Here is an 18,231-nt window from a genome sequence, read left to right as displayed (position 1 = left end):
TTAGACCCTAACTCGAGTTACTCGCTTGGTCTTATTGGATTCTATACGTATAACAGTATACCAAACATTGAACAAGGAGTAAACGATAAATTTTACTTTACCGAAAAATTGCCCATTAATAAAAGCCGACAATCAACTATAGACGAGGGGGCATTACCACAGGAAATCAAAATTCCTACTGGTGCATATGAAATAACGGACATTGAGAAATTTTTACAAAAAGAGATTTTACGTCGTATCGGATTGAATACGGTTGATGATCCTGAAAAATTTTTTTCACTCAAGGCTAACAATAACACCTTGCAGTGTGAAATAAAAAGCGATTATTTTGAGATAGATTTCTCTCAACCAAATACGATAGCTTCTATATTGGGGTTTTCCAATCGTAAACTAGATGTATCGATAAAGCATAAATCAGATCTTCCGGTAAATATAATACGTGTGACATCCGTTCGAGTGGAATGTAATATAATTTCCGGCTCGTATTACAATAACAAATTATCTCACACGCTATATGAATTCGCTCCAACTGTGGATCCTGGTTTCAGTATAAATATAGAGCCAAGGAACCCCATTTATTTGCCAGTGGACACCGATCGTCCGATATCGAACATTACACTAAGATTACTTGATCAGCGTGGTAAATTGGTAAACTTTCGTGGAGAAGAAATTGTTATTAGATTAGAATTAAAACGAACTTCATAATGGGGCTGTTGTTCCAATTAAAAGCCACCGATCCTCAACAGCGTTCATCTATCAAAAGAAAACATTATAACTCAGGTGGAAAGAGAACATCTAGATCAGTTAAAAGAAAGACTTCATTGCGAGCGGACAACAGACGTTTTCTCGAGCAGTTGGGTTATCATGTCTACACAAAAGTTAAATATATACCGCGAACCCATCGTGGATAATTCGATCGCTAGAGAAGAAGTGCATAGTTACCATCCTTCCACAAATTCTTTTCAAAATAACGATATATTCACCATTGAACTAAACCAAGAAGATGTTTTATTTTCGTTCTTCGAAAGTTATATACGTATTGAGGGAGATTACAAAGAAAAATTAAACGATCCAACTGATACTATCCAGCTAACGCACAACTTACCAACATATCTATTTGAGTATATCGCATTTGAGCATAACGGTACTGAAATCGAACGGGTACGTGAACCCGGTTTAACATCATTGATTCGAACCCTACTTCAACAAAACGAAGTGGAATGCAAATCTTTAGAAATAGCTGGTTTAAAATGGCCACCCGAAGGAAATTTGCCTACAGTTAGTGCGAACAAGGATTTCACGTTTCAAATCCCATTAAGTCATACTTTCGGATTATTTAGGGACTATAATCACGTTATGAGAGGTCGCTTCAAATTTAGATTTGTTAGAAGTCGTACTGACTCCAATTGTTATAAATCTACATCAAAAGCCGATTCTAGCACCGCAGAGTTTACTGTAAAAACGGTTACATTGTTGGCGAAACATGTGTACCCAAGCCCATCTATAAAGATGAAGCTGTTAGATGGTTTAAATAAAAACGCAAACATTCCCGTACCGTTTCGGAAGTGGTCTTTTTATGAGCTACCTTCAATGAGAAAGGGAAATAAAGAGATTTGGTCGGTCACGTCAACAACTAACAGAGGTAGACCTCAATACGTTATAGTTGCATTCCAAACCAATCGAAAGGATCAGCCGAATTCAGATTGTACACTTTTCGATCACTTGAACATTATAGATCTTAAAGTATATCTAAACTCATACTGCTATCCATTCGAGTCGATGAATTTGGAGTTTGCGAAAGAAAATTATGTTGAACTCTATAAAATGTATACCGAATTTCAACCATATATTTGGGAAACATCTCGAAAACAACCGATTATGGATTTCGCAAGCTTTAAAAAAAGACCTTTATTCGTGGTGGATACCACTAAGAATAACGATGAAGAAGCCGCCCCATCCGCATCATGTGAGGTGCGTATCGAAATTCAAAGCGGTAAAGATTTTCCGCCTGATACAAAAGCATACTGTATACTACTCCAAGAATCGATGTATACATACAAACCTTTGAGTGGGGAGGTATCTGTAATTATAAATTAAATTACACATGAGGTCATATGTTAGTTTACAATATGAAGTTCAAAATCGCGGTTGTAGACGTTCAGGGGTTTTACATCAATTCTAAATTCGAAGTTAAAGAATTTACTCTTGTGGATATCACCACCGACTACATAATACATTTACACTTAAAAGCTAGTATACCATTCCAACAGTTAAACGTTCGAGATCGAAGATCAGTGAGATATTTGGAACGCAACCATCACAGGTTGCTATATAGCGATGGGTGGATAAATCAATCAGAAGGTCTAAATGTAATTGATACCTTAATTTCCTCCTACGATCAAATATTTGTTAAGGGAAATCAAAAGAAGCAGTTTTTGAAAACACGTAACAGCAATTCAATACTAACGGATATTGCGTTAGAATTTGCGGAAGAGGATGAGACTAAATTAAATTCATCCAACAATCAATGTTGGTTCCACACCGGCTCTCCAGCAGTATGTTCACAAAACAATGTATTAATTTTACAAAAATTTTTATATAATCACAATAATGTTACTTGTATTTAAGTTGTAAATATAATAATTTTTAAATAAAAAATTGATTGTAGTTTTATTATTATAATAGTTGTAAAATTTATTGGGAGAGGGTGGGGGTGTGAGTTATATCATATAATTAAAAAATTAATGTATTCAGTTTACAACTAAATTTGATGAAATATGGATGTTAACACTGGGTGTGAAATTTCTGAAAGCCCTTACTGGGTATCAATTAATAAACAATGGAAGAAGTTTCGTGATGATATAGAGAAAGAAAATAAATTTATTGGTGAAACCTTATATTCGATCGATAGATTTAACATAAAAGTTGGTATTAGTGTGGCGAGAGGTTTTATAACATGTGTGAAATTGATTTTTAAATCTTGGAATGATGTAGAATCGAAATCACATATACTCTCTTTTCTACGTGAAGATTGGGAACAATTGATTAATGTATTTAAAATCATTCGTTTTAAAATGAACTTTTCTGACCAAATTATACCGTTAGCGGATGGAATTCTTAGAGTTACTGCAGACGTTGAGAATTGTGTGTGCATCACATATGAAGATATGGACCCTGAAAATAATTTTTTTATTCCGATTATATTAACCTTGATGGAAGTTCAAGACATTTTATCTAAGGAATTTTTAATTTCATACAAATTAAAAGTATTAGACAATTTGCATTTTAATGATTACATTGATTTTATTATGAACACTCAATTTTCGAAGGATAAGTTAAAATTAATTCGAGAATTTTGCTTGCAAAATTTATCTGAAATAAATTATTACTTAATGGAATATATTGATATGATTTCATGAGTTTAAACTTACTACTATTAAGAATGTTGACGAATACTTGCGTTAAAAATTATATTTATTTTAATTTAAACAAGTTTAAACATGTTGAAACAAGTGTTGGTGAGGTTCAATGAACTTTACATAACTTTGGTGATTTAATAATAAAAACTGCTTAATTTGCATTTTAGATAACAATAACACCTGCGTGCGAATTGCATCATCCTTCTAGAAACTTCTATTACACAAAAACTGCTTGATTTGCATTTTAGATAACAATAACACCTGACGTGCGAATTGCATCATCCTTCTAGAAACTTCTATTACACATTTCCCCACCCCCATTATTTTCATACATATAATTACATGTTCTAAATAATTTATTTAGTATGACAGCTATTTCCAAGCTAACAGGTTACGTTTTATTATTATTAATCTACGAAACAAATCATGTCTCGTCTAAGTCAATTGGGTCAGTGCAATTTCCCACCGAAAAAATCAATTTCTGCGCTTCAAACAGACACTCCATACCCGATTAAGTGTGCGAAACGGCTTAAAAAGTGTTCTTGGCCGTCCGTGGTACTTGAACTGGAGGCTGGATTCGTAATTTATTTACCAAGACGCATCGCAGAAGATATTACCGACGAAGAAATTATGGAACTTAGCAAAATGTCTATAATTTATAAGGGTGCAAAAGACATTGGTAAAACACACCCTGTATATTTATTGGATTTCGTCAAGAAGCTTGAAACGTAAAAACTTTCCGACCGATGACCCTGATGTTCATCTGTATTAATATAAATGTAATTGTATTATAAAAAATTATATATTCTTAAAAATTAAATAATAACAAATGTATTTCTTAAACACATCATTTTGTTGTTTCTATTTCACCTTACAGCCATCAATTCAATCCGCTTAAATTCAATTAAATAAGTAAGTTTTATATATTTCTTAAACACGCATCTTTTTTGTTTGTATTTCCGTTCAACTGCTAGGCTTTTAATATTAAATTGAAAAGGTTTCGGTGGTTCAGTGGTTTATTGTCTTTAAAGTATTTATATTTCACCTTGCAGCTATCGGTTCAATTCGCGTAAAATTAAATTAAATTAAATAAGTCTGTATTATATAGTTCGTTAATTTACATCACCACTGAGCCGCCGAAACCTTTTCCTTCTTTTATTTAAATGTTTTTTTTTTCACGTACATCATTTTTGTTAATGAAAACGCATTAAAAAATTTTATAATTTGTATTATTTTTTTTTACTTTCTTAATATTAATTATATATATGTATAGCATTTCATTTAGGTCAATTATTCCATTGCTCAGCATTGATTGTAACTTGACACTCCCGCCGGCGAGGTGCATTGCACTTTACTTGGTGATGCGCCGCGCCGATTGTCGTAAGTTGACACTTCCGCCCCGGCGAGGAAAGCATTGTATCGCGTAACTCATAATCAGTTTTACTTTAGAAACCGAACGTGTCAAACGTAAACCGCGCGCAATGTCTTACTACTATTAAGAATGTTGACGAATACTTGCGTTAAAAAATTATATTTATTTTAATTTAAACAAGTTTAAACATGTTGAAACAAGTGTTGGTGAGGTTCAATGAACTTTACATAACTTTGGTGATTTAATAATAAAAACTGCTTAATTTGCATTTTAGATAACAATAACACCTGCGTGCGAATTGCATCATCCTTCTAGAAACTTCTATTACACAAAAACTGCTTGATTTGCATTTTAGATAACAATAACACCTGACGTGCGAATTGCATCATCCTTCTAGAAACTTCTATTACACATTTCCCCACCCCCATTATTTTCATACATATAATTACATGTTCTAAATAATTTATTTAGTATGACAGCTATTTCCAAGCTAACAGGTTACGTTTTATTATTATTAATCTACGAAACAAATCATGTCTCGTCTAAGTCAATTGGGTCAGTGCAATTTCCCACCGAAAAAATCAATTTCTGCGCTTCAAACAGACACTCCATACCCGATTAAGTGTGCGAAACGGCTTAAAAAGTGTTCTTGGCCGTCCGTGGTACTTGAACTGGAGGCTGGATTCGTAATTTATTTACCAAGACGCATCGCAGAAGATATTACCGACGAAGAAATTATGGAACTTAGCAAAATGTCTATAATTTATAAGGGTGCAAAAGACATTGGTAAAACACACCCTGTATATTTATTGGATTTCGTCAAGAAGCTTGAAACGTAAAAACTTTCCGACCGATGACCCTGATGTTCATCTGTATTAATATAAATGTAATTGTATTATAAAAATTATATATTCTTAAAAATTAAATAATAACAAATGTATTTCTTAAACACATCATTTTGTTGTTTCTATTTCACCTTACAGCCATCAATTCAATCCGCTTAAATTCAATTAAATAAGTAAGTTTTATATATTTCTTAAACACGCATCTTTTTTGTTTGTATTTCCGTTCAACTGCTAGGCTTTTAATATTAAATTGAAAAGGTTTCGGTGGTTCAGTGGTTTATTGTCTTTAAAGTATTTATATTTCACCTTGCAGCTATCGGTTCAATTCGCGTAAAATTAAATTAAATTAAATAAGTCTGTATTATATAGTTCGTTAATTTACATCACCACTGAGCCGCCGAAACCTTTTCCTTCTTTTATTTAAATGTATTTTTTTTTCACTTACATCATTTTTGTTAATGAAAACGCATTAAAAAATTTTATAATTTGTATTATTTTTTTTTACTTTCTTAATATTAATTATATATATGTATAGCATTTCATTTAGGTCAATTATTCCATTGCTCAGCATTGATTGTAACTTGACACTCCCGCCGGCGAGGTGCATTGCACTTTACTTGGTGATGCGCCGCGCCGATTGTCGTAAGTTGACACTTCCGCCCCGGCGAGGAAAGCATTGTATCGCGTAACTCATAATCAGTTTTACTTTAGAAACCGAACGTGTCAAACGTAAACCGCTCGCAATGTCTCGTAGTCGTCTCTGTGTTTTTCTTTTTTTCGGTCTCTGTGAGTTTAAACCAAAGAAAAAATTTATTCGAAGTTGAGTTGGATTTACCCGTCAAACGTAAACCGCGCGCAATGTCTCATAGTCGTCTCTGTGTTTTTTTTTTCAGTCTTTGTGAGTTTAAACCAAAGAAAAAATTCATTCGAAGTTGAGTTGGATTTACCCCTTTTACCATATTTATTGTTAATGGAAAACGTCTTACGAGCTGCGCATGGTCGTCACCTTCCGTTGTGGTGGAGTTAGAAGCGGGCTTGCTTCTCAACGTTTCTTTTTTACCTACCGATCAAGAAATTTTTTGGAGTTACAAGATCAATGTATCGTGTATAATAATAAAGGATGGTGGTAAACCGAAGCCCGCTCATATAATTGAATTTGTAAAAAAAGTACCATAACATTAAGGTTTTTATTATTTTTTTGTAACTATTTATTATGTAATGTTTATTATTATAAAAATGTTTATTAATACTTTTATTGGGTTGATTGGGGGGGGGGAATTAAATTGTGTTAAATTGTGTTATTATTATTTTCCGGAATATTCCCAAGTTCCTGCGCACGCGCATTCAAGAGTTGTGAGGCGCGCCTTTATGCGTTCAACGCGCCATCTTTCAGAAACGCCGATTCTAGACAGGAAGTTGTTGCTCCTCCGCTCCTCCGTGACGTCATCCGCCCGATGTAAAAGGATAGGGAGGGGTGCCAACCAAACGCTTGAGGGAAAAAATAGGTTGGTAACAAGATCTGGTGACTTTTTAAAAAAGTAGCAGTCTACCTGGTTGGTAGTGGTTTAGTTCCACTACCAGCCACTAGGTGGCGCGTTACTTTTTTTAAAAGTCACCAGATCTAGTTACTTTTCCAATACCAACCTATTTTTGTTTTCTCCACAGCCATAGGTTGGTACCCTTCCCTATCCTTTTACATTGGGTTGATGACGTCATGTGGAGCGGATGTGGAGCTGTGGAGCAACTTCCTATCTAGAATCGGCGTTTCTATACTACTTAAGTGCTCTAATATCCGTAAATATTTCTATTTATAGTAACATAGTACTTTTTATGTTTTCTATGGGCAAAAATTAGTTTTTTTCAAAACAATATATGCGAAGAAACTATTATAGAAAATGGTTATATTAAGATGCTTAAAACGTGAAGTAGCTCTCGCTTACATTGCGGATCGAAAAAATCTTTCGGGCTTAATTAAATTTTTACGTGAACAGTATCTCCTTTCAGACAATAACACACAGTTAATAATTAATCACTTCAAAAGAAATCTGAATACTGCGATAAACTCGCGTTGGACAGAAGCATCACGTACAAACAAGATTTTTTTGCGAAAAACCATGATTGGTTAAACCAGGAGTAAATCTGTATCTTTATCTGTTCTAAATGAAGAATGCGACAAATCTGTTGGTTCCATATCATCTACCTTATGAAGATTTGCAACATTGCAAAATGAATATGGATTTGATCGCATATATAGTGCGTATATTCAGGGATTACGTCAATGGGAGAAAGTGATGAAGCAAATTTAGTGGAGACTATAAGAGATTTGCAGTGATGAAAAGAAAGCAATTTTAAAACAGATCCACCATAATAAATCACAACCATTGACTGCAGATGAAGCATTAAGCGTTTACATTGATTTAGATTTGACTAAAGCACAATATTTATACCTTAGAAATCTAACCAATGAGAAAAGCTGCTTTTTATTGCCACCTTATCACAACATCCAGGAAAGTAAAAATCTGTTATCCACCTGCTTCTAGCATAGAAATCAGCAATACATATGCAAAGGTAACATCTTTACAAGATTTATTAAATCACACGATTAATAGAATTTTATTAATTGAGTCAGTATATAAGTCTGGATTACAAAAGTTAGTTTTATACAGTAAGTGGGGGTGTGATGGCTCATCTGGACAAAGCGAATACAAGCAAGTACTACCTGAAGAGTCTAATGTGGTATGTGATGCTAATTTGTTCATAGCTTCATTTGTACCTATTAGATTAATTGACGAAGAAACTGGTAAGGTAGTGTGGTAAAATCCTGTTCCCTCTTCTGTGCGGTTCTGTCGACCAATTTCAATTGAGTTTTCTATAGAGACTCCCGAGAAAACGAAATCCGTTGTGGATGGTATACAAAGTCAAATTGATAGTTTGAGTCCATCGGTAATTACAAAGCAAGGAAAAGCAATACAAATCAAACATGACATGTTTCTCACTATGATAGATGGAAAAGTTGCCCAAACAATAACATGTACACCTTCATGTTCCACGTGCACTATTTTCGGTGCTAATCCACGGCAAATGAATAATTTAGAAAAGGTGGCAGCACGACCAGAAAATGATAATGCATTTCGCTATGGATTATCAACGCTACATGCCTGGATACGTTGCAAGGAGATGATTTTACACATATCATATAATCTACCCTTCTGAAAGCGGTCAGCTACTACCGAAGAAAATAAACAATTAAAAAAAGATAAGAAAGCTTTGGTCAAGGCCCGATTCCGCAAAGAGCTTGGTTTGATTATTGATAAGCCAAAGCAAATAAGTGGTAATACAAACGATGGAAATACTGCTAGAAGATTTTTTTGTAATGCTTCTTCTTCGGCTGAAATTACCGGTGTCGACGAAATATTGATTAAGCGATTTTATATAATTCTTCAGGCGTTGACATCGGGTGTTATGGTAGATCCAGATAAGTTTGGAGAATATGCGACGGAAACGGCAAAAATATACATTAAAAATTATGACTGGTATTACATGCCATCTTCAGTACATAAAATATTAATTCATGGTGAACGTATCATACGACATTTTGCAATTTTACCTATTGGACAGCTATCAGAAGATGCACAGGAATCTCGAAATAAAGATTACAAAGAATTTAGGCTACATCACGCACGAAAATGTTCTAGATATGCTACAAACGAAGATGTATTTTATACACTCCTTTATACATCAGATCCATACATAACGAATATTAGAAAGCAGTGCATTAAAAATGTAAAGAAACTGGATGAAGAAACCCTAGCACTTTAACACAGTATCACCTGGTTTCTGAAAACACAGCGTCAGGCAATGATGGAATAGTGGACGAGTTAAACATTATTATAGGTATATTGTACATTGTATTATAATATTTATATCTCAGATAGACTGTTAGGGTTTTGTTAAAAAATAATATTACTCTGCAATATCAGTAACATTCATAAAAAAATAATAAAATATACATATAATTGTGTATACCTATAATTATGTACATATAAAATTGTTTAACATATTTTAATCCTGTTTTTAAGAGGTGACATTAAATGAAAAATATAAAAGATACATTCTATCAACGAATAATGCAGTTTTTGTATATTTTTTCTTAAATTGCATAATAATAATAAAACTACAATGCTCTACATTCGACTTTCTCACATTTTTATACGATTGAAAAATAAATGTTTGGAAAAATACTTTTAAAAAAGGCACTAAATTCAAAATAATTGTAGAATTTTCTTTATTTTAACTCCTATATGTAAAATTGCATGTGAAGGTGATTTGTTAAGTAAAATACTACTTCCGGTTTCATGATTTCAATGTAATTTTTTATCTATACATTTTTCATATAAAGGCTTATACAAAATTTTAATTTTTTTTTTTACTTAGTACCAGTTTATATGAAACAAATGGGTACAGGTTCAGGTAAAGTACTACTTCCGGTTATGTGAGGTGGTAGGAATTTTGTATCTGAAAGTTACTCATTCTTATTTCTTTATTTAAAGTGCAAGTTGTATGAAAATTTATATGAAACAGTTTCTAAATCTGTTAAAGTAAACTGATACTTCCGGTCGACAGATTTGTCGCAAATGTTGGTAGAGATCAACTGTCTTAATTTAATAGCCGTATTCCAAATTTCATCGAAGTAGATGATTGGGTCTTTGAGTTATCGTGTTTACAAACGCACGTATATAGTACATACTGTATAGTTCGTATATACGAGGAAATAAAAATAATAATAAATATAGACGTTAGAAATACGTAAAGTTGATGGGACCCATGGTTTGGGATTTATGTGATGACTTTTGGGATTAGTTAGTGACGGATGTTATCTTCTGACCCCGCCTTAAGAAGGTTTTTGCACCCCTCCAACACCTGAGGTTACTTAAGAGCTTGTAAGACCTTTTTCAGGACAATTACAATCAATTAGAATCACAACGAACCTAAGAGATTTTTGAGTCGAAACGTCGTCAGCGCTCCGTTAGATAGCAACTTAGAATTCGCTTTAACGCCAACTCTAAGTTTCGTCGCATATCAAGAACTGTGACTTAGTTTCAATTGTAAACATTTTTTGCACTTCGGGCATCCGGGTCGTGTCGGTAATTTGTGTTTTTATTGGGGATTTGGTGTAAGTTTGGTATTGAAACCTTCACCTTTGCCAGTTTGCGTTATCACCTATCTGTCAACGAGAATTAGCTGTCGGGGTTAGATTCAGAGATATCTCTTTTTAAGTAACGTCTGGTCGTAAATAAACGTAGGTAGATTTTAAGGTTCATTTTGTTCATTGTCAATTATTTCTTGTTATTTTGTTAATATAGTTTAAGTGTGGTTAGAACACTTGTCTTTTGATTTTCCCTTTTCCCCTTTTCCTGACAGAGCCTTAGTGCAAGAACCCACGGGTCTGAAATAGTGACCGCGCGCTTGTCATTTAGTTTTGATTGCAAAATGTAATTAGTATATTCGAGAAGATTGGTCTCTACCGAACGACCAGCAAAAAAACCGTGTAGTCGAGGGTCTAAAATATTTTTTATAGTGTAAAAGATAGGCTTGTAAATGAAGCTCTCACGGACCTTGCCGAAAATGGGCAACAAAGAAATTGGTTTCTGACCAAGCTTCTACAGCCAGATTTAAAAATAAGCACCACAGAGGCCTGCTTCCAGATTAGCGGGAAGATACAGTCTTTCAGAGATCTATTGATAACGGTTCACTAAGAGATTCACAACAATTTTTTATTATAATAAGAGGTATACCGTCACCACCTGACCCTCCGGAAGGATTAACGGCTCTAATAGCTTTCTTCTAGCTTTCAAGATCTCAACCTGCTCAAATTGTAGAGGCAAGTCGCAAAAACGCGGGCCATCACAACGGGAGCCATTGCTGCTGCTCGAGGTCCGCGAAGCATTAAATACTGAGCCGAAGTAACGAGAAAAAAGGTCGCAAATATGCGCACCATCGGTAGCAGTGACACCGGCAAACGTAACTTCTGCAGGCAAGTCACTTGTCGCGCGCTTAGCTCTAACAAATGACCAAAACCTTTTGGGATCATGCCGTATAGTGCTCTCAGCACTGACAATAAAATTGCGGTAATCACGATCGATAAGGAACTTTGAGCGACCCCTCAAAAGGGAAAAAGTTAAATAGTCGAATCGATTTCTATACCGCTTCCACTTCTTGTGCATCTTACGTTTGTCAAGAATTACTTTTATAGTATCTATTGAGAACCAGTACGGAAAACCGAATCCGAAGACTCGTTTGCGCGGTACGAATAGTTTAAAAGCGTCGGATAGCACTTCGTGAAAATAAGTAACAGCCTCATCCACGGTTCCACCGCTCAGACAATCCCGCCAGGGCAGTGATTTGATCAAATAATGCCTTTTTAAACTTATATATTGGTTCACTACAGTGGGATAAATTTCTAGGAATTAAGAATTTGCATGATATATCTAGCGTAGTATGAGCACGGTCCTCCGACACCAAAGCATGATCACCCAAATCCACCTCGCAATGAAATACATTACAGGAAAAAACAAGATCAAGAATGTTACCAAAGTCATTACAATGATGATTTAATTGGGATAAACCAGCCAAGGTGACGGAGTCCAAGAACTCTGTAGCTCTTGCAGAAGTTGCCCTGGACGGGACACAGTAACGGCGAACGGGGTCAAAAGAGCACCTGATTTTCGGGATATTGAAACCACCACAAATGAGAAAACCATCATTGGGGTGTCGCTCAATTACATCAACTAAGGACCGGGAAAATCGCGAGAGTGCAACATTGTCACACGGCGGAATATAAACACAGCATATGTTAGGCACTGAAGAGCCATTAGATAACGCAACATACATTGCTTCAACGTCCGCGAACAAACCCGGTCGTTCCGCACTGGAGATCATTTTCGACACACCACCTCGACGCCGAGCACCCGAATCATCATTCATGTGTCGGTCACGTCTGTAAGTCACAATGAATCGGGAAAATACTCTGCAGATTCAATTCCGGGACAAAGCCAGGTCTTCGTGAGACAGACAACATCCAAATCCGCACTTAGTAGGTTTGTTTAGAAAATAGTACCTTTACTGCGTAAGCCGCGTATGTTTTGATAGTAGAGGGAAATGAATTTAGTTGACGCCATTGCGAGTTAGAAAATATCTAAGTTGTTTATACATGAAGAGAGTTACTGTAGTTTGCGCAAGTCTCCGTCGGAATTAATCTGGATAACACGGCTACTGTCGTTTTTACGGACTAGAATTTTACAATTGCGCGTCCAGACATATTTATAACCATTTTCTTTAGCCGTGGCCCTAGCGGCGCCGAACAGTTTTTTATTCGCTACAGTAAGGTTGTAATAATCTAGAAATAATTCTATTAATTAATTGGTTATTAATTATTATAAGTTTCGATTTAAGTTAAGAGTAATTTGAGACAGGAAATTCGATGTGAGGAAATGGATAGACGGAACATGATACAGTTCGATTGTTAAGCAATCGATAATGTCGCAATAACGACGACGTCCATCGTCGTTATCGCGAGCAATAACCCTAGATTTAATAGGCGGAAATGCTGCTAATTTTCATTGGTTAAAGTTTAGGAACCATAAACCAATAAAATTATTAAAAAATTTAGAAGCGTAAGTGACTAAAAAATTGATAGACAGTTCATGCGGGATTTTAAGAGTGATCGCTTGGCTCTCCTTAGAGCTCTCCAAACTTTCTACAATCGTGTTTTTCTTAAAAACTATTGCTTTGATCGAAGTTTTGTAAGAGACCTATCGATAGATAATTGATCACTTTACACGAAAATACTGCCCGTTTGACAAAATTAGCAATGGCGTTGACAATATTTTTAAAGAAAGGCTTTTTATTGTAGATAATGTTTAATTTTAAAGAAACTTTGACCCCCTATATCTCGTTAAGGAGGCATTTGCGACCCCATGTATATTAGGACTTTTCATGTTAATTTTTGGTGTACTCCCTGCCCTAGAAGTCTGATAGGCCATCAATCAAAAATCCCGGACGGGAACCCTTAGGAAGAGAGCGCTTCTTGGCAATGGCAGCGACGAGTAAAGAATCGCGTTTGGTGCGATTGCAGAAACTCACGACGATGTTCTTTGGCCGACGCACATCGTCAATGTGAGGTACTCGATATATAGCATCAATATCATCAGATTTTAACGGAACCCCGAGAAAGCCGCTAATTTTATTTATAACATCGATAATGTTTTCGTTGCCCGCCTCAGGCACGCCCTGTATGTCCAGATTGTTACGTCTGGAATACTGTTCCAAGTCCGCAACTCTAACCGACAAGGTGTCGACCTGTTTCCTCAATTATACATTATCGGAGGAAAGACTATCAATAACCATGCACTTTTCTTTGAGAAGTTTTTCGAAATCAGATATTTGATCGCTGCAGAATTGAACCGAGGTCATTGGCTCATCATTTTTAGTATTCATAGATCTAACCTCCGAACGTATCTCGCTAACCATCTCGTAGACAGCCTCGATTGTCGGAGTGGAGGCCATACATCGATTATCGAAGTCATGCGGCAACATAGTTCTCCTACGATTAGAAGACGGGCGGCAACTAGGACATTGCCATGACGAACCTGGGGCGGACAGCGCCGAGACCGCAGCTTTGGAGAGCTACACGCATTTGGCGTGAAACCACAGAGTATACAGAGGCCGGACTCCGGCTAATAAAAGTGGCACTCCTATCTATCCTTGTTTAACTAATGAAAACTTCGTATGGTACTTTCTCTCTCACATAAACTGAATCGATGTAGATGGCGGTAGTGTAGTGGATCGATAAATACGAGCGGGAATTTGAATGCTCGTTTGAATATAAATCTCATTACTCTTTAAAATTTTTTTTAATAACAAGTTCCAAAATATCAAAAATTTTCATCTCAAAACTTGAACAAGTTGTAAGATGAAAACAGTGATTTTTTGAACTTGTTATTAAAAAAAACTAATAAAATATAATTAAATAAAAATGCAAACTTCAGAAGAACAAATCTATGTATATTTATAGACAAATATTTACATTTAATCATTTTCATGCTCATGGGGGCGTTTTTGTACAATGGTAAAGCATTTGCTTCAAGGCTAGAGGAAAACCCATTAAAAACTCTAACATACCATAAGTCAAATAAATTTCTAGACAAATTTAGGAATACAAATTGCAGTTGCAAACAACAGATTTAAGACAGCCAGAATAAAAAAATTCTACAAAGCGACTAAAATTAAAAGTATTACAGCGAAAACGAGCAGTAGACAGAATTAATGATAAAATGTTGTTTTACTTATAAAGTAATTATTGTTTTCAAATTAAGAATTTATATAAACTTTAATATTTCTTTTTATTTGTCTCTGTTCGTATCAATTAGAACAATATTTCAGCGACCAGAATAAATTATAACATAGCGACCAAGACAAGAATTAAAACAAAACAAAAAGGAACAAAATTAAGTCTTGAATGGCATTTGTAGTTAATACTTCTTCAGGCAGACACATTCTGGTGTGCTTAACATATCTCTCAGTGGTTCTAATGTGGTTTTATTTTCATAATTCTTTTTAAGTCTCCGGATTTGTTTCTCTTTCTTCTTTAAAATTCGTCGCAGTGATTTTTCTTTGATTGTTGCACTAGACTGGCTCTTCTTAAATACTGACTCTGTTGTTGGATTTGTAGCGGAGGAAGGTATGGCAGCGTCTTTTGTTATATTTAACTCCTATAAACATACAAAGTGTTATTTTATACACAAATCCGGTCGTTTTTGTTGATAATTTTACAGTGATCATGATTTTATTTACTTAAATATATTTTTTGTTGGTTTGTTGCACTTTTGTTGCATCATCAACAAACATGTATTATTATTATTATTAAATGCCCACCTACATTACAAAGTAAAAAAACCTTCTTCAGTAAAAAGTGATAATGTATTAAAAAATAACAATAACCAGCACAGAAATTAATTAATATTTATTTCTGACAGCTCTCAGCATAATATACATAATTACAATATAGTAAAACTTACTATGACAGAATCCGTTAAATTATCTTGCTCCAGTTCAGGCTGTCTAAGCGATTCACTCGTTACAATGTGTGCTTCCTAAATAAAGAAAATGTCATTAGAACTGTAAATTTAATTCTAAAAGTAAATAGAAGCAATTAGAAGTAAGAAATTAGAATTTACATTCATGATCACTCTTAAAGGCTTTGCATCTCTTTTTAAGGTCAAGGGGGTCTTATTCAACATAAAGCTTTCCATTGTAAAATGATTGTTGCAAATTCTCATTCGTCTAGAATATGTGTTTTCTGCTGGTACACCAAGACACTCATTCCATGATCGCTGTCTAAAATATCAAAGTAAATTTTCATTTAGTACAAAAAATCTATCTAACTTAAATTTATAAATTTACTTATTGATATTTAATGGAAAAGAAAATAATTTAACCACTTCCTCTACCGAACGTCCGCAAATGTAGCAATTCCTATCCATTACAACTAAATTCTACTATAAAACTCGACTAAGCCTTAAAAACTAACTAATTCTAAGATAACGAACTATGGTAATAAACTAATGAAAACTAAGGTATACAAACAAATAAACTACTAAACAAATCTTTGTAATAATCAAACGATAAATAGGCAAAACTACACAATAGTTAAACAAGACACAGATAAAAGATTGATGAAGTAGATACAAATTTTTAAATGGTTGAATAAGCAAGTCACGCAAGTTCTGATAGAACTGGACGAACTGGACGTAGCTCTGGGATTTACATATTTACGACTTGAAATACATGGCGCCATCTATTGCCTTCTTTAAACTCTACGAGTTTACGACTTAAAAATTTTGAAATAAATGGTGCCATCTATTGGTTTCTTTAAATACTACTGTAACGCGACCATTGCGCCATCTACATCGATTCAGTTTATGTGAGAGAGAAAGTATCATACGAAGTTTTCATTAGTTGAACAAGGATAGATAGGAGTGCCAATTTATTAGCCGGAGTCCGGCCTCTGTATACTCTATGCGTGAAACCAAACATCGCAGGACACGCAGTCAATTCCCGCTTTATTTCTCCCCACCAGCTGTCCGCAAGACCCGCACTGTTTTGAAGGCATCGGAAAAACTAGTTTTTTATGCGAACAAATTGATACCGACAATAAAATTAAATAATTGGAGATACATGGACTAACGAAAGATATACAACCGGTAAAAAACGAAAGAATGTTATCACGAGTGTGTCAACACTAATTAAACACCACTTCGCAAACTTTTTACAACGAAAAAAATACCATAAAGAACAAACTGCACGAGACGCAACCGGCGAGACGATAGCAACAAACCGCCCATCAACAAACTTTTTCCTTTATATTTCCACCTACTTCTAGGGCCCATATCTTTGTTATTTAGAAAGATAGCGAAAAACTAAGCACACGGTTGGAAAGCTTGGTCGTTTCTCTGTCTTAAACCGCTATTTTCCTCCGCCGATATGTTGATAATAAGAGCAAGAAAAAATAAGAAACGTCACGCTGCCACGAATTTTTGCCGCGGCTAAACCACGCTTGGGTCAATAACTCTCTTATATGACGGGGAGAAAACTCTAGAACTATATTCATCTTATGGGAAATTTTCTGCTCTTTTCAACGGTATATAACACATCTCAATCACACGTTTGCACAATCGTTTTTCAGCCCAGCAACAAACTTTCCCCTTGTATTTCCGTCTACTTTTCGGTCCAATATTTTCGTTATCTACAAAAATAGCGAAAAATTTACAGCCGTTAATGGAAGGAAATTCAACAAATGGTTTACATATTCGAAAAGAGCTAACCTTGGCCTGTCTTATTTCGAGTTTTCATTTACAGACGCCGTCAATATCTGCCGGCGTCTGTAAAAGAAACGCACCTGAAAGACAACCTACAGGTAGCAGAACGCAATCACTTCTTACCCTAACTTTCTTATTTATTGAAGGAAAAATTGGAACAAAGTTTTACCCGAGAAAGAATCCTAACTTCATTTCATGTTGACAGATAATTTTTCATTCACTCTTAATTTATTTAACACCGTTTAAAAACATATATGTACGAAGGCTTTCACGGCCGGTGTTAATAAAACTAAAACTAACACTAGCACTATCACTACAACTAACACTAGACCTAGAACTAGAATCTTTCGGGTTGAGCCGTGCGTTTTTGAAAAAATGTTTGACGTTTCGGGTGCCATGTTGCAATCTTCTTCAGAAAACAAGTTGGAAGCGAACCCGAAAGTTTCTAGTTCTAGGTCTAGTGTTAGTTCTAGTGATAGTGCTAGTGTTAGTTCTAGTTTTAGTTTTACGTTTAGAAACATGTTGAACTGTTCAAAAAGGAAAGATTATTTCATGTTACACCTATTTTATCAGAATCTGGAAGAATTTGAGTGATTTTAGACTCGAATTGTTGAATTGTGTTTTGATGGTTTTGAATCTGGTAACGTTACCAACTTTGCATTTTAACTCAGTTCATCAATTTAAAAAACGCGTATGCAAACGCGTAAGCGAAGTGCGTC

General features: G+C 34.9%; 2 protein-coding genes across 2 annotated transcripts; one reads left to right on the top strand and one right to left on the bottom strand.

Annotated features, from left to right (window-relative positions):
- The first annotated feature begins 864 nt into the window (after positions 1 to 864).
- Positions 865 to 2,097, top strand: LOC111419560 (uncharacterized). The gene has a single exon (XM_023052388.2). The coding sequence runs from the start codon at positions 865 to 867 to the stop codon at positions 2,095 to 2,097; it is 1,233 nt and encodes a 410-aa protein (XP_022908156.2).
- Positions 2,098 to 14,743: 12,646 nt separating this feature from the next.
- LOC139428887 (uncharacterized) lies at positions 14,744 to 16,313 on the bottom strand. Its single transcript, XM_071200051.1, has 4 exons — positions 16,098 to 16,313; positions 15,872 to 16,031; positions 15,713 to 15,787; positions 14,744 to 15,406 (listed from the first exon to the last, which is right to left on the bottom strand). Exons 1-4 carry the CDS (start codon positions 16,175 to 16,177, stop codon positions 15,167 to 15,169), a joined length of 555 nt encoding a protein of 184 aa, XP_071056152.1. The 5' UTR covers positions 16,178 to 16,313; the 3' UTR covers positions 14,744 to 15,166.
- Positions 16,314 to 18,231: the final 1,918 nt, after the last annotated feature.

This window comes from Onthophagus taurus, chromosome 11 (assembly GCF_036711975.1).
Source record: "Onthophagus taurus isolate NC chromosome 11, IU_Otau_3.0, whole genome shotgun sequence".
Classification (NCBI taxonomy): domain Eukaryota; kingdom Metazoa; phylum Arthropoda; class Insecta; order Coleoptera; family Scarabaeidae; genus Onthophagus; species Onthophagus taurus.
Note: the sequence above shows the minus strand (reverse complement) of the source record. Positions and strands in the feature narration are given on the sequence as shown.

Excerpts from the sequence above, each read along its gene's own strand:
- LOC139428887 (XM_071200051.1), bottom strand. The coding sequence starts at position 16,177 with ATGGATAGGAATTGCTACATTTGCGGACGTTCGGTAGAGGAAGTGGTT. Across the intron at positions 16,032-16,097 it reads TTTCCATTAAATATCAATAA|ACAGCGATCATGGAATGAGT; the intron begins GTAAATTTATAA and ends TTGATATTTTAG. Across the intron at positions 15,407-15,712 it reads ATTTAACGGATTCTGTCATA|GAGTTAAATATAACAAAAGA; the intron begins GTAAGTTTTACT and ends GTATGTTTATAG.
- LOC111419560 (XM_023052388.2), top strand. The coding sequence starts at position 865 with ATGTCTACACAAAAGTTAAATATATACCGCGAACCCATCGTGGATAAT.